Genomic DNA, 23,467 nt, shown 5'->3' on the forward strand with positions numbered 1-23,467 from the left:
ATCAGAGATTTCAAAGTCAAAGAAATGCTAGATTTGAAGTATAGGGGCAGATAAGCTGGAAGAATAAAGTGAATGGAACACCTGAAGTCAAGATATCTAAAATGTTGTAGTTACTGATGATGAAAAATTTTAAAGATATACAATAAAAGGGGATTAGGTCTCCCTAAGGAGTTTGCTGGTAAAAGTAGAACAGCTAAAATACTGTTATCACTAAATTAATTATTATCATTTTGACAATTTTCTATTCATAGACAACTCCATGAAGAGTATATAAAAATACTGAAAACCAAAAATTAAAACAGGAACCATGAAATATATTCCTATCTGTATTAATTTAAATCTATTAGACTTACTACATGTATTCTACAGATGAACTCCCAGGGTTCGGATTTCAGCTCCACAATTTATTTGCTGAGTGCCTCTGTTTCTCATTGGCAAAATGGAGATGTTATCAGAACTTACCTCACAGAATTGCTGGAGGAATATGAGTCAATTTATGTAAAGGGCTTAGAATTGTGCCTGGCACATAGAAACGCTATCTATATGTTAGCTAGCATTATTGGATTTAAGATTTTGTGACTTTCATTATAAAATTCTACTAAAAACAAAGGAAACTTAAGTAATGAACTGATTTAAGATAAGGCAATTTTCTTGACACTCACACTTAATAAGTGTAACATTTTTCATTGCCTAGTTTTGTTTATAGTAGTAAGACATACTTGTTGCACTAAAACAGTTGTAGGTAGAGAAACAGCCTTTCTTAAATCTAAAAGGAAGATGCATATATAGCTTAACAAACCATAAAGAAATATAACCTGCAATGACTGGTGGTGATACTTGAGTTGTCTGTCCTGTAACTGCTTTACTATTAATTGGTTTTGCAAAGATCAGCTTCGTGATTACTGGACCAGAGGTTGGTGTTCGAGGCTTCTTAGCAATCTGAAACATATAAATAACTATGAAGACCATTTGTTTCGATAAAACACCTATACAATTAAACAGACGATTGATACACATAAATATAAATGAAACCAACTCATTGACAAGAAATACCTGTTAATGCATAAAAACATTTAACTTAATATAAATGCAGCCATTCATTGAAATATTAATATGATCACGTCCTTAAGCCCATATACAATAATAACTTTGCATTTTATTATCAATCCTTATTTTAGTTTTTGGGGTATATACATGTGATAAAAACAAAATTTTTGCTTAATAATATGCAGAACACTATGGCATAACAATACTTATTCAAAACAAACTATTTAATAATAAAAACATAGAGTCTGTTTTTTTATGATAGTGCAAATGAAATCATCTGTAAATATTACATTGGCCCCTTAAAGAAAATACACATATTAAAGATATATTGTATGATTATATTTTCAACTTAAGACCTATTCAGCAGGAGTAGATTTAAAAAAGACCTGAACAAGTTACTGCACCAGGGTACAAACAGACAAGTTAGTAGAACAAAGGCTATTTTAAAGGCAAAGTTTCTAAAATATTATTTACTAAAATACTGTTTATTATTTTAGTAAATAAATTCCTTGGTGGAAGGTTCTAAATTTTATTCATATCTGACCTGAATTCATATACTGGCACACTGTTGACTTGAACTAAAACGCTCTACAAGTCAAGGAAAGTAGTTGCCAATGTTTTCAGACTGAAATTATCAAAGTATGCAAGAAACAGCTTTCTCTAAGAATCAGAAACAGAAATTTAACTGTGGCAAAAATCACAGACTTTTAGAGTAGAAAGCATATAAATTAAAAATTGTATCCTGAGGCCCCAAACGGTACTCCTTATTATTAGAAATAATAGCACAAAATAAATAAACACAACCAACTTGAATGACAGAAATACATACCAGAAGCTGTAATCAATCACAGAATTAGCTAAGTATCAGTTCTTTGTGCTCAAATTATAAATTAAACTAAATAACACATTTTCTTACATTCAGCATACATAACTTTGTTACACTCAGAACATATTTTTTTTTCATTATAGTTAGTTTATATTAATGACACCATATATTATTTGTCCATTCAGTACATATTACTGCAAAACAAGATATAAATGAAATAATATATCCTTTTTTAAAACAATATATAGATCTATTACTATTTTTAAAAAAACACAGCTTGCAAAACAATTACATATCCCCAAATAAACCCATAATTGTACTTTTTAAAAGCTGATGTAATTTAGGGAAGCACAAAGGGAAAATGTTTCCCAAGTACATTTACATGTCTAAAACTCAAGTAAGTTATAATTTCACCTATTTACTCATATTACTGATCTCAAGAGATAGAAGTATTGTTGTTCTCAGAAATCCATATCTAACAATAAGAAACCCTAGCTATAAAGATTAGGAACCTAAAGTATTTCCCCATTTTTAACTATTTTTACAATCATATCAAGAAAAACAAGCAAACATTCTAACCAAAAGCACACTAATTATTCAAATGTACAATTTCATCTTGCCCTTGTAGCTATGTTTCTTTAGTTGAACATCGTGAAAATAATGATTTCCAGTTCCATTAGGTACCATGAATTTTTGCATTATGAACTGTAAAGTACTCTAGAACAAAATTCATGTGTTAAGTAAAGTAAAGCAGAAAATCACTTTTAACAAGTTATCTAATTAGCAGATTAAGACAAAAATGGATCAAAAAAAATTTACAAATGAGGCAGCCAAATATGCCATCAAGTAATACATGCAGATAATTTCTAGCACTGTGTTGGATATATTCAGGAACTGGTAAGGAGTCGCATTGTTTCAGACTGCCAGATATTTACTACTTATATACTACGCACATGAAACATGGGAAAGTGTTTATGTATTTGTAATTACATGGAGCTAACTATACCTCTGTGACTCTCTCTGGCCTCAACTGTCACCTCTTTCTACATCTTTCAAGATGGGTCTCCTTCTTCCACCCTTACCTGCTGTCCATACCAAGTCTTAATGTTATAATTAAACTTAAGACAATGCTTAGAACCGTCTAAGAAAAAAAACCAGAGAATCATATATTTACCATGTAATACTAAATCAAATATTCTGGTGCCTAAAAAGGAAAAATATAGCTGTACAGCTTTTTATTTGTTTTGTTTTGTTTTGTTTTTCCTGTGCTTCAGGGCTCTCCATAGGTTGCTTCTGAGTTGGAAAGATCTGAGTTGCCTAAAAATAACAAGTAGAACAATACTCTAAATGGGGTTTCTTTTGTTTTTGTTTTGTTAAACAGAAGTTCTTTCTTAAATAAATAGAATCAGGTTTTATCAAAGAAACAATAAAACAAATTATAAGAATTAGACCCCTGTCTTTGTTTTTATTGTCAGTATTTAGGAGGTTACAGTAGAAAGCTAGTGGACACAAGTACACCAGTCATTAAAACGGCACGTATATAGTGCTCTCATAAACGAAAAAGCAACATTCTGTTTTATGTTATCAGTTTCTTGTGAACATGGTTATGAGCCACATTCTCAAAGCCAGATAAACTCTGGTAAACCAATAAAAGCAAATTTCAAAACTGGTAAAATCAAGCTGAGGATAAGATGCTTGATAGCAATAGCATGTCTCATTCAAGAAACCCTCATCAAAAGTAAGAGGTAAAAAGAAGCCAGAGATAAGTGGGAGATGATAAAGAACAAGAAAAAAAAAGGGCACTAAAGAATGTTTAATAGTGGCAGAAGGGACATGGACAAACTGCAGAGTTTGAAAGCTCTTACAAAGTTCTTAAATACAACATCCATGAAAAATAAATTTCAAATTCTTTTGCCAGATAGTAACCAAAACTACTTCTAATATCAGCTAAGAGTAGATGCTCCCCAAACTTTCCTATTTCCTTATGCACTTAGTTGACTACTTTAACTCGTGCCTTCTCCTTTCTTCAAAGAGGCAACTCTTTCTAACAGGAAATGCATTTGTGTTCCCTGGTCTCAAGTGGGTAATTATATTTATAAGAGTAGTGGTGACCTAAAAAGGCCCATTTGGCCATGAAAACTTGGGAACTATTTAATAAATGTCCTGGTAAAACTTCTATCATAGGATCCTGGTCATCCTAATAACAGGTATCACTCTGAAAGATCCTCAATGATTTGAGAATTATACAGGGTATTTATCTTTTACTATATATTTCATCATGATCAAAAAGATATTATTACAGTCAAACTCATAAACTCAGAGAATATAAGTAACTGCTCCAAAGATCACAGCTAGTAGGGTAGCATAAAGGCAACTCAAACCCAGCTGGTCAGAATCTAAAGCCTATATGTTACCTTTCATCATATGACACCGCCTTTTCTTTATTGTAAACACAAGAGATAGTAATGGACAGTAAACTTCAAAGAAGAGACACACAATGGCTAACATGCATCATGTACTATTGCTGGCTCCAAGGGTTTCTCAGAGCAGCAAAAATTTCCTAACCTTTGGCCATTTGTAAACTAAAAATTTCTGTCTGAATGATTTTTAGGCAGCCCAGCAGCAGCAACTCTTGCATTTTAGACAAGCAAAACATCCTTGTAACAAAACTACCACTAAAGATAAAATAAATTTTAAAATGAAAAAAAAAAAAAGCTATAAATACACTAATTTGAAATTCAATCAAAATTAAGTTTGCTCCAAATTCTCTGGTAAAAATTTTCATAAACAGACATATTAAACTTTTAAAAAAGCATACTATTACTAAAAGCAACAGTCAAAAGAATTCAGCACCAACTATGCATTTAATCACCCTACCAACACAACTATGAATCCATTTAATTGCTTATCATGCATTTTAATTAATAAGCTCCCTTTTTTTTTTTACCTGTACTGTTTTTAACTGTTGGGTCTGTAACACAGAGGGCTGAGTTGTAGTATTAATCAGTTGACTTCCTGGGGTCAATGCTGAGACACCAATGACAGGTTTCACCTCGGGCCTCCCTCCAATGGTAACTACTTTAATTTGCTGCGGTGGTAACTTAGCATCTCCTGTCTGGGCCTGAGTTGTAACTTTCTGAGCCTGGGGTAGTTGGCTATGGGGTAGTGCTAAAACAATTGGTGAACCAGACTTGCCCAAAGTTGTTAAAATTAACTTCTGTCCATCTGGTTTAAGGGTCTGATTGCCAAGTTTAAGATCTGATGTCTGTGATACTTTGTTTAAAATAATCTGATTGGCTGAGATAGTCACAGGAGTCTGAGCACCAAGTTTCTGAAGGCCACTTGGAAAAGCTGGTTTCACTGTGGTATTAGAATCTGCTTTAGTAACTGTGGTATTCACTGCAACTTGGTTAGTGTGGTTACTGTATACTGTGATTGGTTCCGTGGAAATGGGCGTGGCTGTAGAGTCACCAGTAGAACTTATGTTGATAATTTCTTCCAGTTCTGTCTCCATGGGAATTGGGGATGAAACAATAACAGCCTCAATACTATCATCATCCACTAAAGTTATACCAGTGTCCATTATCTCCTCTGGAAGCAAACTATTCACCTCGGCTGGCACCACCTCCATGATCGTTGTCCTGCTAGAAAGTTGATCAGGTGCTGCAATAAAAGTGAAAAAGGAATAAGCTGCTGGGTTTCAAACAAATTTAAAAGAAGAAAAAAATTGTATTCAAGAAAAATACAAACAAAAAAACAACCATTTTTATTGATGTATAACTGAACAAAGAATATTCATAATACTTATTTGGGTTAAACCATTTTAACATATCTTCAACCTACAAGAATCTAAGTCATAAGAGACACAAAACTAGAAGCAAACATTCTCATTCACTCATGTCTCCATCCAGAAGTATATTGCATTCAGGGATCGCTAAGTCACAGGACTTAGCAAACAGGAAACGCCTTTCCAATGCCCTCTCATGACACTTTTAAAATCTTTGATGTGTCTGATCATCTTATTTTTTCCTAGTTATATATATATTTTCACCATTGACAAAAGACTGCTGATTCACATGAGGAAATAAGGATTTAAATGCTTACAAATAATAGAAAATACCTCCAAATCTCCAATGAGCCAGGTCCTAATATGAGAATACTAATACCATTTATAAAATCCACTAAAAACCCAAATTAATGTTAAAGGACTTTCCAGAGTAACCTATCCAGTGACTGCAAGTCAGATTGCTTATTTAGTCCAAGCTTGATCAATTAACTTCATACCAAGGGAACCTTTATTTGGAAAGAAGATTCTCAAATTTTCCTCGGCCGTTTGAAATGTTGAAAAAAGGAAACATTTAAGCAGTATACAGCCAATCCTCATAAAGAAAAAAAAAATGGTCATAATAATAAAGCAGATTATGGACAAATCAGAGCTGTAATGCTTTCAGCCAAAAGTCATATAAAACTTCCTAAATAAAGGAATCAGTGCCATTAACTTCACCTCTTAAAGAGAATACATAATTTTTATGACTGACTAAATAGCAATAAGTTGTTTACCCAGAAAACATCACAGAGGCACAGGAATCTAATCATCATTTCTTCCTTTTTTTTTTCTTTTTTCTTCCCTTTTCTTAAATATAAAAACGCAATACCCATTCCAAGATGAAGAGAAACAGACATGAGTAGCAAACTATAATTATCAGCTTTGACAAATACTAATACTGCCAAAATTAATCATCATTATTGAGTGCTTTCTATCTACCAGTGATGGCACTGTTTTACTCAATCCTTAAAATAACCCTATGAGTTAGGTACCATTATCACCCACATTTGACAGATAAGGAAACAGAAAGGTTAAATAATTTGCCCAAAGTCACATAGCTAGTAAATAGGCAGGGCCAGGACTGAAACTCTAGTTTTTATGATACAAAATTTCATAATTTTAAACACAAAATCATATTGCCTTTAGTTTTACCACTGATATTTTAAAATGGAGAAAAAATAAATTTACTCCTTTACAGTCAATCCCCTACCCTGAAACCCCACCCTAGCAACCGGTGATATGTTCTATCTCTGTAGATTAGTGTTGCATTTTTACCCATTCTAGAACTTCACATAAATGGACTCAATGATTATGTGCTCATGACACAAAATTGTGTAGTATGAGCTATTCCCACAGCATGTTTTTAGAGATTTATCTTTCTTGTTGCATTTATTAATAGTTCTGTTCCTTCTTACTGCTGAGTAATATTCCATTGTATGAATCTAGCACAATTTGTTTATCCATTCACTTGTTGATGGACATTTGGATTGCTTCCAGCTTGGAACCACTGGAATAATGCTGCTATGAACATTCAAGTTCAAGTTTTTTATGGACACATGTTTTCATTTCTCTTGATTAAAAACCTAAAAGTGCAATTTCCAGGTTATTTTTAACTTTGCAAGAAACTGCAAGACTTTTCCAACTTGTCTGAACCATTTGATTTGCCCACCAGCAATCTATGAGAGCTCCAGCTGCTTCACATCTTCATCAATAACTGGTAATGTCAGTCTTTTTAGCCATTCTAGTGGGTGTGAAGTGGTATCTCATTGTGATTTAATTTGCAATTCCCAGATGACTAAAGATATTGAGCATCTTTTCATGTGTTTATTGCTTATTTGCCTACCTTCTTTTGCAAAGTACCTGTTAGTCTTTTGGCTTTAAAGAAACTTTTTTTTTGTCTCATACTATAAAATCATCAATCACAATAACTCACAGCTCAAAGAAGTCACTGGGGTTGTGGGATCTCAAAGTACAAGCACTTATCTACATGCGGCTCTACCTGATCAGGAGAATCCTCTTTGGCACTTATGGACATTCACAGTACAGGCATATGAAAACATCAATACCAATCACACATTCACAGTGGAAGCCAAAAGAATAGTACACAACAAAAGTCCCATCCACAAAGTCACAGTAGCTTCCCTTCCCTATTGCAAATCTTGCCCAAACCCCATCAGTTGAATCTGGACAGATTCCCTGCACAAAACAAGGTAGTACTGATATTTGGGCATCTATCCAACAAAGCCATGAAAGTTTGACTCTACACTCCCTGAAGTTTCCTGGTACATTTAGATGCGTGGGTATTGCCTTTGATCCCTCTTAAGGACAGGGAAACTTCAACCCAACCCCTATTCATCTTTCTCCTTAAAGCAAGTGAAATCAAGATGTAGGGAGAGGTTGAGCCTCAGAGGGAGATGTAGTGGCTACATACTAGTAAGTAAAGCTTTCATTTACTTTCAGTTTCAAGCACCCACCCCTGCAACTTAACCAAACAAACCGCCAATGCTTTCCATCCACCCAAAGATCTCACTGTGGACACCATTTTTTTCAGTGTTAGGGACTTCTTGACTCAGCAGCTAGAGCCACACAGCCTTCCAGCTGGGGCCACGGAATTGAATGTACAACAATCAAAGCACCATTCTGGTGGCTTGTGTCAATCCCCTCTCTCATCACTCAGCTTCTAAATATTTATTAACAGGTGGAGCAATGGGAGACTCTCTCCCTATCACCATCCTTGCCCACCACTTGAATGACAACATTAACTACCAGATGTCAGAGTTTTTGCTTTTCCACAACCCGGTCTGGAAGGCCTTCATCCTTTTTCTTTTAGAAAGTCATGTCTCTTGTCAGCTCCCCATCCTTGTGGCCTGAGATTTTACATCCTACTAGCAAGCTAACAAAACAGCTTGTTAACTGTTTTAAGGATACTGGCAGAAAACTCAGTAGTCCAGGATCAGAGACAAAGGACTTATTACTCACAGCACAGCAGGGAACATGAGTATCATGTGTGAATCAGTTCCCCTTTTTAGTGTGCTCATTAATGCAGTGAATTCATTGATTTTTTAATGTTAAACCCACCTTACATTATTGGGATAAACCCCACTTGGTTATGAGTATTATACTTTTTACATATTACTGAATTCTGTATTTGCTTTTTTTTTTTTTTTAAGGAATATAGTTTTTTTTATTGACCACTTCAAGTAAAACAAACTAAATGCATATTTAACAGTTGTGATGGTTAGGTTCATGTGTCAACTTTGCCAGGTGATGGTGTCCAGGTGTCTGGTCAAGCAAGCACTGGCCTAACCATTACTTCAAGGACATCTGTGGCTGGTTAATAAACCAGGAGGCTGGTTTATTAAATCATCAGTCAATTGGCTGCACCTGTGACTGATTACATCAACGAAGGGCGTGTTTCCACAATGAGAGAATTCAATCAGCTGGATTTAATCCAGTCAGTTGAAGACTTTTAAGCAAGAAAGTTAGAGGACCTTCACTTCTTCGGCTAGCCAGCGAAGCGTTTCCTGAGGAGTTCATCGAACACCTTCACTGGAGTTGCCAGTTTGCTCCTGCCCTACGGAATCTGGACTCGTGCATACCCACAGTTGCGTGAGACGCTTTTATAAAATCTTATATTTATAGATATCTCTTGTTGATTCTGTTTCCCTACAGAACCCTAACTAATACAGCAGTTTTGGTTCATTTATCCAGTACATTAAATAAATTATGCATAGAGTTAAGTAACAAAAATTCCCATCAGAGTAAAATGACAGAGCACAGAAAAACTAGACTGTAACACATCCTATGGTGGTTTCACATTCATCATCCCCTTTTAAAAACCACACTCACTCAGAGGTTAGTTTTCTGTTTATTTATATTATTGGCTTTCTTTTATGGATGGAGCCTTTGTAGCTTCATAAGCAAAGTGGAAAGCAGAGAAAGTGGACCAAAGGCCTCTCAGTCAAACAGATCTTTCAACCACTCAGTGCTTACTGCTGCTGTTTTCTGAAGACTCCAAGGCAGGGACAGGGCTGACCCTGAAAGACAACAGCAGCACCATCCTATTTGGTATAAGCATCAGTGAGAGTGTACACTGGGCAGCTATAGGCTTAAGCAGATGGGTTCTGCAGGGGGAGCTCCATTTCTGGGGCTGTGGAGGGAGAAGGGGGACACAAGGTCCACCCCTCAGTCCACCCAACCTTCTCCTGGCTCATGGTGGAAAAGGTTACCTGCAGCATCGTCTTTGGAGATGTATTTGTTAATATTTTGTTAAGCATTTTGTCTGTGTTCATGAGGAATGTTGGTCTGTAGTTTTCTTTTCTTGCAGTGTCTTTGTCTAGTTTGGGTATCAGGATAAACTCATAAAATTAGTTGGGGCATGTTCCTTCCTCTTCTGATTTTGGGAAAAGTTTGAGTAGAATTGTTAATATTTCTTCTTGAAATGTTTGGTAGAATTCAATAGTGAAGCCCTCCAGACATAAAGCTTTCTTGTGGAAAGGTTCTTAACTACAAATTCAACTTCTGTAACAGATATAGGGCTACTTAGATTATCTCCTTCTTGAGTGACCTTTGATATTTGATAGCTTTCAGTTTTCAAGGAACTTGTCCATTTCCTCTAAGTTGTAGGATTTGTTACCATCAAATTGTGCATAACATTTCTTTATTTTAATGTCTGCAGACCTGTAAAAGCATCCCCTCTTTCTTTCCTCATATTGGTAATCTGTCTTCTCTTTTTCCCTTGGTCAATCTGGCTGGAGATTTATCAACTTTACTGTTCTCCAAAGAACCATTTATAGTTTCATCTATTTTCTCATTTTCCATTTCATTTCATTGACTGCTATCTTTATCTCCTTCCTTCTGCTTATTTTAGGTTTAATGTTTTCTTCTTTTTCTAGAATCTTAAGATGGAATCTTAGCTCAGAGTTCAGCAAACTACAACCTGTAGATTAAATCAGGCCCAGAGCCTGTCTGTATATGGCCCTCTAGCTAAGAAAGGTTTTTACATTTTAAAATGGTTAAAAAAAAAAAAAGATGATGATGAATAATACATGACAAAGACTTACGTGGCCTGCAAAGCCTAAACTATTTACTATTTGAAAATTTTTTACAGAAAAATTACCAAATTACAACGCAGAACTCTTGAATCTTGAAGATGATTGTATAACAATGTAGCTTATGAGGGGTGACAATGTGATTGGGAAAGCCATGTGGCTCACACTCCCCTTTGTCCAGTGTATGGATGGATGAGTAGAGAAAAGGGGGCAAAATAAAAAAAGCACCCAGTGTTCTTTTTTATTTTAATTGTTCTTTCTCACTTTAATTTTTATTCTTAACTTTTGTGTGTGTGGTAATGAAAATGTTCAAAAATTAACTTTGGTGATGAACGTACAACTATATAATGGTACGGTGAACAACTGTTGTACACTTTGTATGACTGCATGGTATGTGAATATATCTCAGTAAAATTGAATTATTAACAACAAAAAAAAAGTTTGCCAACTCCTGCCTCACATCACTGATTTTAAACCTTTCTTCTTTTCTAATATAAGCACTGGATATTTTAAATTTCCCCAAACACTGCTTTAGCTGCATCCCACTAATTTCTGTATGTTTTTATTATCATTAAGTTCAAAATGTTTTCTAATTTTCCATATGATTTCTTCTTTGAGACAGGGATAATACAGATGCTGTAATTTAACTTCCAAATATTTGGGGATTTTCAAGCAACCCTTTATTAATTTCTAATTTAATTCCAATATTGTCAGAGGACATATTACTCTGTAACATTTCCATCATTTGAAATTTGAGACTTATTTTATTGTCTAGGGTATGGTCTATCTTGGTGAACATTCCATGTACACTTGAAAAGAATGTGTATTCTGCAGTTACTGAGAAGTTCTATAAATGTCAGTAAGGTCAAGTTGGTTGATAGAGTTGTTCAGATCTTCTACATCCTTACTAATTTTTTAATGTTCTATCAATTACTTAGAGACGGTACTAAAATCCCAAAATATGATTGTGGATTTCTATTTTTCCTCTCAGTTCTGTCCATTTTTTTGTTCATGAATACCTTTATCTGTGTACTTGCATCTAACAGTTTCAGAGAAAGTATATTTGATTAAATAAATAAAACAAGGTCTTTTGGACTGATCCTTTTATAACAACACATACATTCTGGTTTCCTCTTCCTGATCCCCCACCCCAACTTTATTTTTTTCCCTGAGTGGTACCTTTGAAATCTCAAAAGGTTTGTAGTACTTTTTTATTATTAGAGAAGTTGTAGGTTTACAGAAAAATCATGCACCAAATACAGAGTTCCCATATACTACCCCATTATTAACACCTTGCATTAGTGTGGTACATTTGTTGCAACTGATAAAGGAACATCCTTATAAATGTACTATTAACTATAGTTCATGGTCTACTTTAGGGTTCACCGTTTGTGTTGTACAGTCCTATGGAATTCTTTTAATTTTGATTCTAGTGGCATATATGCAACCTAGTTTCCCCTTTTAACCACAATCAAATATGTATTTCAGTTCTGTTAATTATGTTCACAATATTGGGCTACCACCATCCATTACCAAAACTTTTCCATCAACCTAACTAGAAACTCTATATAATTTAACCATTAACTCCCCATTCAGTACCCCCATACAGGCCCCTAGCAACCTATATTCTAGTTTCTGACTTTGTCTTCAAGGTTCATCCATGATGTCATGTCTCAGAACTTCATTCTCTTTATGGCTGAATCATATTCCCTTGTGTGTAAATACCACATTTTGTTTATCCATTCATTGGTTGATGGACACTTGGGTTGCTTCCATCTTTAGGCAATTGTGAATATGCCACTAAGAACATCAGTGTGCAAGTATCTGTTCAAGTCCCTGCTTCAATTCTTTTGGGTATATACCTAGAAGTGGGAGTGCTGGGTCATACGGTAATTCTACATTTAACTTTCTGAGTAGTTCCCAAACTGTTCCACAGAGGCTGTGCCATTTTATATTCCTACCAATTATAAATGAGCACTCCTATTTCTCCACACCCTCTCCAACACTTGTAATTTTTCCATTTTTAAAATAGTGGCCATTTTAGTGGCCGTGAAATGGTCTATCATTGTGGGTTTGATTTGTATTTCCCTAATAGCTAAAGATATTGAGCACCTTTTCATGTGCTTTTTGGTCATTTGTATATCTTCTCTGGAGAAATGTCTCTTCAAGTCTCTTACCCATTTTTTAATTGGGTTGTTTGTCTTTTTTTTGTTGAGTTGAAGGATTTCTTTATATATTCTGGGTGTTAAACCTTTATTGGATATGTGGTTTCCAAATAATATTCTCCCATTGTGTAGGGTGTCATTTTATTCTCATGATAATCAAGTCCTTTGATGCCCCAAAGTTTTTAATCTTGATAAGTCTCATTTATCTAGCTTTTCTTCTGATTTTTAATGTCTAAGAAACCATTGCCTATCACAACGTCCTAAAGATGCCTCCCTATGTTTCTTCTTTGAGTTCTGTAGTTTTGGTTTTTATATTCAGATCTTTTATCCATTTCAAATGGATTTTTATATTTGGTGTGAGGTCCATCTTCATTCTTTTGCAAATGGAGATCTAGTTTGCCCAGCAACATTTATTGAAGAGACTATTCTTTCTCAATTGAGTGAACTAGGCACCTATGGTGGTTTGGAGCTGTATGTACCCCCCGAAAAACATGTTCTTAAACTTAATCCATTACTGTGGATGTGAACCCACTGTAAGTAGGACTTTTTGATGAGGTTACTTCAGTTGCCCACCTCAATCACGATGGGTATTAATCTTATTACTGGAATTCTTTATATGCAGAATGAAATTCAGACAGAGAGAGAAAGTCACAGGAAGCAAGAAGCTGAAATTCAGCAGAAACTGGAAGAGAACAGAAAGGCCAGGAAAGGCTACCATGTGCATTGCCATGTGACAGAAAAACCAAGAAGGCCAAGGATCCCCGGCAGCCAGTCGCAGCATGTGAGTCTTCAGCAAGAAAGCATCACTTTAATGACACCTTGATTTGGACTTTCTCTTAACCACAGAACTGTGGGATAATAAATTTCCATTGTTTTCATCAATCCATTGTATGGCACTTGCTTAAGCAGCTCAGGAAAACTAAAACAGCACCCTTGTCAAAAATAGTTCTGTCCATTTTTACTTCATGTATTTTCAAAGCTCTATTATTAGGAAGAAAATGTCTTTTTATTTTTCCTGTTAAAGGAAACTAGGAATTATAGGACTAGGAGTCTGCCTTTGAACTAGGAGCGAAGTTCAACTCCTAACAAGAAAAGGTCTGATAGGTTTGGCCTGTCTCTATATAGTGTGGGGCAAACCAGGCTGGGCAGAATTCTGGAGCCAGGACACCTCATAAGACACTGAGCAGACTTTAGATGACTGCCTTATGATTAGATGTTCATCTCTGTTTCAGTCAAGGTCATATGCAGGGTATGGTGGCCTGTGCTAAAAGAAACCCTCAAAAGAAGCTTGTGGCATGGCAGCAAAGGGTTTGGCCATCTAGTTAAATGAATCATCACCCTAATTTTATCCCTTAGGAATGGAAGATATGTACTAACACATGCAATGTCATCATCGCTGTATGGAGGGCCACTTCAAGAAAAGAGAGAATATTTCCACCCTTCACAGCCCAAAAGGGCTGAAGAGCTTTATTTAGTTTACCTCACCTGTAAGAGGTATCTATCAGAGTATGGCAGGGAAAGAATCTAGAACATATAATGTATTCCCCCTATGCTTCCAATATGATTAGCTCTTAAAACAAAAGTTCTAAAGGCAAAGTATGTTCCTAAGAAGCCAATAAAACAGTATTCCCCCTCATGGTTGAACATGGTTGACTGGTTTAAGTTTAATGAGTTAAAGATGCACCTCTTTCACAGTCAAATGATTTCTAAATGTCTCCTCAGCATTAAGATTCTAAGACCTATCTTATACAACACCCCACCCTCACCTCCACTGCTCCAAGCACTTTAAACACATTATCCTGATATTTTAATCATAGCATCTACAACAATCAGAAGGTATCTTGTTTATGTAGATATAGTCTGATTCTCGCCACCCCCCCTCCACATACACACACACACACACACACACACACACACACACACACACACATTTCTTTAGACTGTAAGCTCCATGAGGACAGGAACTTGTCTGTCTTGATTCCCCACTGTACCCCTAACCCCAGAACCTAGAATTGAGCTAGCAAATAATAATCTCTCAATACAAATGTGAAGAATGAATAAATTAATCATGGAGAAGGGGGTGTCATCTAAAACTCTAGAATTATTTACTACTAATTTAAAGAAAAACTTTTGTTTGCTTATTTGAGTAGGATGGGTTTATATGACGCTGTTGGACTTCACGACAGTTCGAATAAAAAAAAAACCATAAGGCACACTAACAAGCTGAGAAACTCCTTTTCAAATCAGTTTTTAAATATTTGGATTTAGCTTTTAACCAATACTTCTGCAATTACATTCTGTCTTAAAATCTACAAAGTTCTCTTTGTTTTTAACTTGTTTATGATTGTTGTGTCATTTAATTAACAAATACTTATTGCATCCCAACTATGTGGAGGGCATTATAGGAAATTAATCAAAGACTCCACCCTGAAAAAGCTTAAATTAATAGGCGAGTGACCTGATCATACTGTACTTTGAGGGGGATTAACCTTGTCTCAGTATTTTATTGAACTGGAGGTAGGCAGACTATAGAAGTCAGTTACAGTAATTGGTTCAAGATACAGATAACAGGGAGGTCTGATTTAGAAGGGTGATAATGTAAAGAAGTGAATTAAAGATAAAATAAAATAAATGACAGAAAATGGCATATACTCTATGCTTTTACATTTTTAAAGAGTTTCTTATAGAATAGTACTACTGCTAAAACATTGTTCTTTCTTATGAGAGAATGACAATCTGGGTGAACAACTGTTTTCATCAGTCTTGTACATAATATGAAGTAGTAACCTATCACTGTATTACAGATGGAAGAATAATTTGTCAAGTGTTCAGACAGAAATACTCCGAGTGTTTAAGAACTGTACTTTTGTACCTAGAACCTACCACCAGCACTAACAGGTTAAGTATACCACTTGGATGTTATCTTTGATTTCTAAAATGAAACAACTCAAGAACTAGCTATAGTACTATGTTTCTCAAACTGGGAGCAGCAGACTGTAAACCATGAGTTCTTGAGGAAGACTTGAAAAGTCTGCATTTTCGTTTTGATAATCTAAAACAAAAACAAAACAAAAAAATAAACAAAAAAAACCCTAGTATATTCTGGATCATCTGGATAGCCACTTCATATCCAAAATCAGTGGAACTAGAATTAGAGTATGCCAAAGAGAAAAGCACAGAAGGGATTTACATGGTAGTGAAAGCAAACCACTTCATCTGTGATTTAAGGATGAAAGCTTTGCAGTATTCAAACACAGAAAAATGGTGCAGGAATTGAGTCATCACAAGATATACAATTGTACAGACAAATTGCACACCTGTGCCAGCGCAGAATCTAATACCTTTACTATGCAAAGAAAGATTTTGTTTGAGGTAACGTCCATCACCCTAATTTGTTTTGTTGTTTTACTAGTTTTATACTTTGGCTTATATTTCATTTATGAATTTACTTTTGATTAATACTTGGGTAAAAGCAATAAAGGCAAGAAATATATACTTATTATATACATCCCAAAATTAAGTATTTTAACAAAATAAAATATAAAAATCATTTAGGCCTATACTAGGAATCCATAATTTTTTCCCTTTAAAGGGGACTACATATTATCCATAATTAAGACTAATATGGTTGTTTATCATGTGACCCCATAATCTACCTGCACTTCCGTTTACTTAAGTTTACTTAAGTTTACTTCAGTTACAGTAAATTGAGGTAGGTTCATAAGTAAACCTCAATTTACTGTAACGACAGTTACGTGGTACGTGTAACTCAAACATTAAGTTCCTTTGCTCATTCTCTATCTAAATTAACTTCTGATCTCTATGTTTTACGGCATTCAATATTCCACCAAAAACCAGGGTTTATGATCTTGTCATCTTTGATGTCTCTCTCCATTGAAATATTAATCTTTCATATATCATGCAGATTACACTCCCACAATGGCTCCTTCCCACTACAACCAACAGTTTCCAAATCTCCAAAGCTTGAAACCTACTATGGTATTTTTATCTCCATCTCCTCTCACCTATAATTCATCCTACACAACAGCTACAGGATTTTATCTCCTAGAGCGCAGCTCTGAGTCTATCCTACCCTCCTACTAAAAAGTTTCCTTCTGCATTAAGGCCCCATCCAAACTATCCTCCCAACTTTACCTTTAATGATTCCTAAACTGGAAGCTCTGCAGCAATTATATTGAGGTTATTTTATCCCCTATGCTTAGCACAGTATGTGACACATAATACACTAACAGTATTTAGAAAAAGTAATAAAAATCTGTACTACTCCTTTCCCAAAAAAAAATGTTCTATCTCAAGTGGCATAACTCTTCATTTCTTTCTGACACTTTTAATTATTAATAGACAATGTTCGAACCACAATTCTGAAAAGTGGTCTTTATAGACAATCACAAAAAGACAATAATCCCTGTGATTCTGTGATTAAAAGAAAAAGAAAGCCAATGAAAAAGCATTTTAATCTCTCTCTTTATTTAATTATTTTTTAAATTCTTAGTCTTATTACTAACTTAGCCACTGGTTTGGCATCGCCCAAATTACTGCAACATAAACTCTATAAAAACAAAAATAAATTCCTACTGGATAATATAAGAACATCAAATGATAAGCAAATTTCATTAACTAAATCTTGTCAGTATCTCTCAGATACTTTCCTTCAATTGTTTCCCTGATCCTGGTTCTTCTCGTGAGGAACCAAATGCTTAAGCTTTACACACACACACACACACACACACACACACACACACACAGTATTTCCCCCCAGAATACACTACAAAATGCATAAATTGTATGACATAGCTATGACATCATCTCTTTGTAGACAATTTGGATAAGGAAAATTATTTACTGCTAATTATAAACAATACCAGTGAGCATTTTTTGAACATTTATCTTTCTGTTCACTCTCATACAGTCACTGACCCCCAACCTCTTACTACAAAAGCTAGAAAAGAACCAGAGGGCCTCAAATTAAGGTATAAAAGTCTGGCTGACACATAACTTTTCAAGAATGCTACTGTTGTGTGCAAGGAGACAGATTCTTTAGGGATCCTACAGCATAATCTAAAACATTCATGGATCTTTAGGTAACCTAAAAATTAAACTATGGCTGTCATAAAGTCAATCAATCCAATTCTCAGCTCCCTAAACAAAAGACTAACAAGTCTGTTGTTTAGGAAAAAACAGAGGTCTTAATTCATCTTTACCAAATTAATGTACTCACATCAAATGCTTGCATCAAGCCAAAGGAGATGGTGGTTAAGAATAACCACACCTTTCCTTAGCAATAAAGATAAAACTAGGGTACCAAAATAGAGTTCCCAGAGCTGTCTATAACTTTGATTGCAAGAACTATTGCAAAATCTTCCAAAACTTTATTCTCTGAATTCACTAAATGGATGGAGGGAGGGGTGCAGGAAGAACTTTCCTGAAAAACATGGGTATGACATATGATGGACAGTATCTCAATTTATTATCTGCCAAATGGCAATGGCCAAAGGGGTCTCTCTATGAATGACAGAGCCATAAAACAAAACGTCATCATTTTAATATGGGCCACAACTGGTCCGTATGCTCAAAAGATAGGAGCGTCCACACCCCAACAAGTTATAGACTATGATCAACACACAGCCCTTAAATACATAATAAAAGACCAATGCTTTGCCTCCTTAAAGAAAAATACAATCCCATAAACTGCTGAACATCATCAAACCAACACCCCCCAGAGTGGATATTTTAAATATTAAATCGGGAAATCATAGTAAGTGCTAGCGGTTCCTCTAGGCCTCAGCAGCAGCCTTAGGTAAAAGAGCAAACTCGAGCCCTAAAGAATAATGTTGATGTCATTACGAGGCTACTGATTCTTTGCACTCCAGACGAGTCATTCCTTGACCCACAACGCAATTCTTCCTCCTCCCCTTGTGCCCACCACCCCGTCCGCCAAAATAAAGAAATCTCAAGATAGAGAAGCCCTCGGGTAGCCCATTCTCCTCTACCTCCAGCGGTTGTCGCTTTCTCCTCCCTCGGGCTCCGAGGTAGGAGCTCCAGAAGGTCCCGGGCAATTCCGAGCAAAGGCGGTGCTTGTTTTGCCTTTGCACTCTATCTCTGGCCAGACGCTTCCTTTCCCAGTTTGCCCAAACTGGAGCGCTACAGGGTACCCGGAGACCGAGGACTGAGCCCGGGAGGCGACGCCACCGCTGCCGCCGCCTCTGGTATGTCAGGGGCCGGGATTGTATTTCGAAAGATCCGCCATTTTCACCTCGTCATCACCATCACAGCTCAGCAGCTTCCCCGACAGCCCGAGCCCCGGACGCCGCCGCCGCCGCCGCCGCCAGTAACCACCCCCTTCCTCCTCCTCCTCTCCCGAACCCTCCTCTCCCGAGAGGCGCACACCCACATATCCGGGGAAACCTCCCGCCCGCCCCGCCAACCTTCAAATGCACATGAGAGATGCAAATTCACACAGGCTACGCAAAAACCTTTCACCGGAGAACGAAAAATGGTGCTCTTGCGGGCCCGCAGGAAAGCGAAAGGAAGACACGCTACCTGCGGGGTCCCAAGTTCGGCAAATTTTTGTTGGGAAGAGCAAGAGCCAAGAGAAAGGTGGCTTAAGGGACAGACAATAAGGGACCCAAACTCTTCCATGTCAGAAAAGCAACTTGAGATCGATGATGGAATGCGTTTCACAAGGTCCATCTCAGACCCTAAAAAGCATTATCAAAACCTTTAATGTCACTCACTCACTCTGACATTTTACTTTGACATAAGGAGCTTTTTCCATTTGCATGTCTAACCTCTCTGATACATGAATAAATTACAGGCACTAATTCCTCATGTAGATACTGTGGTCAAAACATCTAATTTTTTAAAATAAAGATTTCAACACATGTCTGAGAAATAGACTGCAAACTATTTTCCTCTCCACTTAATTTTATCTGATAATTTCTGCCCATGAACATTTACTTCTAATTTGTTTGCCATTGGTTTAAAGGCAGCTAAATTAAAAATATACTGAGCCAATTGTGGAAACTTTCATGAATAACCCATTTCTAAAATACGGAATATACAGCTGGAAGCTAATATTCTTTGACAAATTTTTTTTAGGATCTAAATCGCCAAATTAAAAATACATCTGCCTCTGATACATTTGTTCAATCGGTGAAAACAGACAGCTTGCTTTAGAACAAGACCCCAGAGTTGCTGCAGGACTGTTGATGAGACCAGCATAAAACAGAAAACTAAATCGGTCACCTTTGTTAATTTCAGGAAGAATTTGCTAATCACTCATTCAAAAGCTAAATTCTGTACCATTCAAATACAGCATAAGATCTAAAAGACCTACCTGAAACGAGCACATTGAACTTCAAGGTTGCCAATAAGGCCATTCTACTGTCTTTTTTGAAAGTTCGTTTAAGAGTGAGGCAGACAGAAGTTGAAAAGCCATTTCATTTCCCACCTTGCTTGCATGATAACTCCACACAGAAATCGGCAGATTCAGGCTTAAACAAGCGATACCTCTACCATTCAGCCCAACTGCCCAAGCCTTGTAGAGGTTGAGTTTACAGTCTATCCAGTTCTTTATCTTAAACTACTTCATCACCGACAGTCCCTTCTACCCGCACTGTACTTGGTTGTTTACCGTTGCTTCGCCAAGCAAAGTCCCAGACCGCTCCCTTCCCCCGTGCACCTCGGGAACATTATGACATTTGGCTGGTGGGCTTCACGAGGAAAACGGACGCACACGAAGAAGGGACCATACAAAGGGGCGTAGGAAGAACGGGGCGGCGGGCAACTGGGAAGGGAAGGGCTGGTACAAAATGACACAACAAAACCGGTTCCCAGAAACCTGGGGCTGACACGACGGGCTTCTCTGGCCGCGCTGGGTGCGTGTCAACAGCGCGGGAGTCCTTCCTCTGGATCGCCGGGAACGGCTGCCGGCCCGCAGAGCGCTGGTCCTGCCGAATGACAGCCGCCCTCCAGGGCGCGGGCGGGAAGGGGCCGAGCTCCGGGGACTCTCCCGCCCCTTGCGGCCCCGGAATGGGACGCGGTGGCCCCCAGCCGGCAGGTTCCCGCTCCCAGCCACAGCCCGCCGGCCCGGGATCCCGGAGGGGGCAGTGCGGCGCCTCCGCCCGTTCCGCCAGCCGCAGCGGGGGGCCGGCGCCCCCTTCCCGCCCAAAACCCCCGCCCCGGAGGCTGACACTCACCAAAGCCGGCGGCACCGCCGCCTCCTCCTCGCGCCGCGATCCCTAGGTTCCCAGCAGCCGCGGCGGCGGCGGCGCTTCGGCGACACAGACCCAGGTTTGTTCAAAATCACGCGCCCAGCGCCATTCCACCGCCGCATCCCATAATACGCTGGGCCCTCCCCGCCCGCGCGCCCCTCTCCACCCACCCCTCCATTACGTCCGCCCCGCCTTCCCAGCCGGCTTCCCTCGCCCAGCCCCTTCCGCGGAGCCTTGCTCCTCCCCTTGGCAACCCGAGTCGCGTCATTCCGCAAAGCGCCGTGGGCACGCTCCAGGTCCACGTGACTCCGGCTGTGCGCTCTGTCAAAGCTTTTGCACGGAACGTTCCATTAGGCTGAGATTGGGAGGGGAGGGCCGAGATTGCTCCTGCGGTTTAAAAGAGACTGCCTAATATTCTAGCTTCCCGTGTAACGAAGTCAGTGCTGTCGGTGTGATTTCCAGTATCCCGCCGCTTTTTGACGTTCTTGGGTGGGATTGGGGAGGTGATCAATATTCACAAATGCCACATCTCTTCGTTTTTAGATACCAATTTTGCAGGCGTCGCTAAATAGTCCGTGGGAGACCACGCGCAGTTAAACCTATGTTGAAAAGGACTTTTTGCTCTTTTGCAATATAAAACTACGACTAAAACAATCAACATTCTTTGTATTTTTTCACCTTTTCCTTCTTTCATATTTTATTTTTCAATATATCCTTTATTATAAGATAAGAGAAAGATGTCCGAATTTTGAGTCGGATAAACAGGCGCTGAGAGATTATTCAGTTAATAACTGCTCTGGGTGAGACAAGAGCTAACAGACGAAACAATGGGGAATAAAAAAGTGTGATTAAAAGTTAAGTGGTGTGGTACAGTCTGTAACTGCTCATGGAGCACGGAGGACATATAGGTCATTGTGAGAGGTAGTAGCCAACCTGGGAACACAATGGAGGAGGTGAAACTTAGGATGTAGTGCAGCAGCTGTCACTCTGGAAACAAGCAGTCCCGGTTTTCAATTCTCATACCTCCACTTATTGGTATATAATGTTCATCAAGTTTCTTTTCCCATCTACAAAATAAAAATAACAAAACCTCCGAGGATTCTGAGGGTTAAATGAAGTGAAAAATGTCGAGTAGCTACAAGGTCTCAAACCTTTTCTGATATAATCGCTACCCAGACTCAATGGTTAGGATTTAGCAAGGCAAGTGGCATGAAATTAGTAAAAGTTTGAAAGTGGGAAGGTCTGTGCCATGTGCAAGGAACGTGAGAAAGTTGAGTGATATATTGATTTTGCCGGGGATAAGTTAAGGTTGAGCCCAGTTTATGACGGGCCTTGAAAGCTAGTGTGAGAGCCTTGTGGTCAAATGATTGGTGGTTCTGTGGGGCATCTCTGGAGAAAGAAGGGCGGTAGATAGGATTCCTAAATAGCTGGATTTTAGGGAGACAAAGAATCCTACCCCCCCTCCCAAAAAAAACAAAAAAGGAGGAAATTTGCCAGTTTATTTTATAAGGCTAGCATAATTCTAATACCAAAACCTTAGACAAACAGCACCAAAAAAAAAGAAGGGAAATTATCTTTCTCAGTATGACTACAAAGACAAAATTGAGAATAAGATGTTATCAAATGTAGTAACATATTAAAAAGTAGAATTCATACCAAGTAGAGTTTATTCCGGGAATGATGCTTAACATTAAGAAATCTACTCAAGTAGTTTACTAGATTAACAGTGAAAAGCCACATGTTCTCTATAGATGTATAACATTTGACAACTACTCTTGAATTTAAATTTTTTTTTTAAATTAGAAATAAAAGAACATTTGCTTAATTAAATCAAGGGTAACCATCATAAGATGGCAGAATACATACATTAGAGTGAAATAGCAGGGGCATTCAAATTAAAATCAGGAATTGGACAAGGTTGCAGGGCCATTGTAGCTGTTATTTAATATTTTTCAGGGTGTATTAGCTAAATCAATTAAATAAGAAAAATAAATAAGTGAAATAAATAATTGGGAAGAAGAGACCAAATGGTCCTTATTCAAAATAATCTCAAAGAGCTTGATGTTACGAGTTAAGTGCTTGGCCTCTGTCCAGACTTTCTGGGCCCAAACCATGGCCCTGCCACCTAAGAGTTGTATGTCGTTGGGAAAGTTACTTTCTTCTTGCCTCTGCTTCTTCACTGTAAATTCAGAATAGTGCATACATCATAAGATGGTTGTGAACATTAATGAATTAACACATGTAAAGCAGAACAGGGCATGGCATATAGTAAGCACACAATGACTGAAAGCTAGCATTAATCAAAGCTACAATACAGT

At 37.6% G+C, this 23,467-nt stretch overlaps 1 protein-coding gene across 4 annotated transcripts in view; it reads right to left on the reverse strand.

Annotated features, from left to right (window-relative positions):
- LIN54 (lin-54 DREAM MuvB core complex component) overlaps nt 1-21,278 on the reverse strand; it is a 96,191-nt gene extending 74,913 nt beyond the window's left edge. The window contains exons 1-3 of one of the 4 annotated variants that reach the window (XM_037830124.1): nt 21,135-21,278; nt 5,484-5,536; nt 816-939 (exon numbers count right to left, since the gene is read on the reverse strand). In XM_037830124.1, coding sequence (XP_037686052.1) covers nt 816-939; nt 5,484-5,504 — 145 coding nt within the window. In that variant the 5' untranslated portion in view covers nt 5,505-5,536; nt 21,135-21,278. Of the gene's footprint in view, nt 1-815; nt 940-4,820; nt 5,537-18,926; nt 19,194-21,134 lie in introns of those variants that run through there. The other 3 variants (XM_037830121.1, XM_037830125.1, XM_037830123.1) reach the window with 3 other exon arrangements.
- Nucleotides 21,279-23,467: the final 2,189 nt, after the last annotated feature.

Source organism: Choloepus didactylus, chromosome 3, assembly GCF_015220235.1.
Source record: "Choloepus didactylus isolate mChoDid1 chromosome 3, mChoDid1.pri, whole genome shotgun sequence".
Taxonomy (NCBI): Eukaryota; Metazoa; Chordata; class Mammalia; order Pilosa; family Megalonychidae; genus Choloepus; species Choloepus didactylus.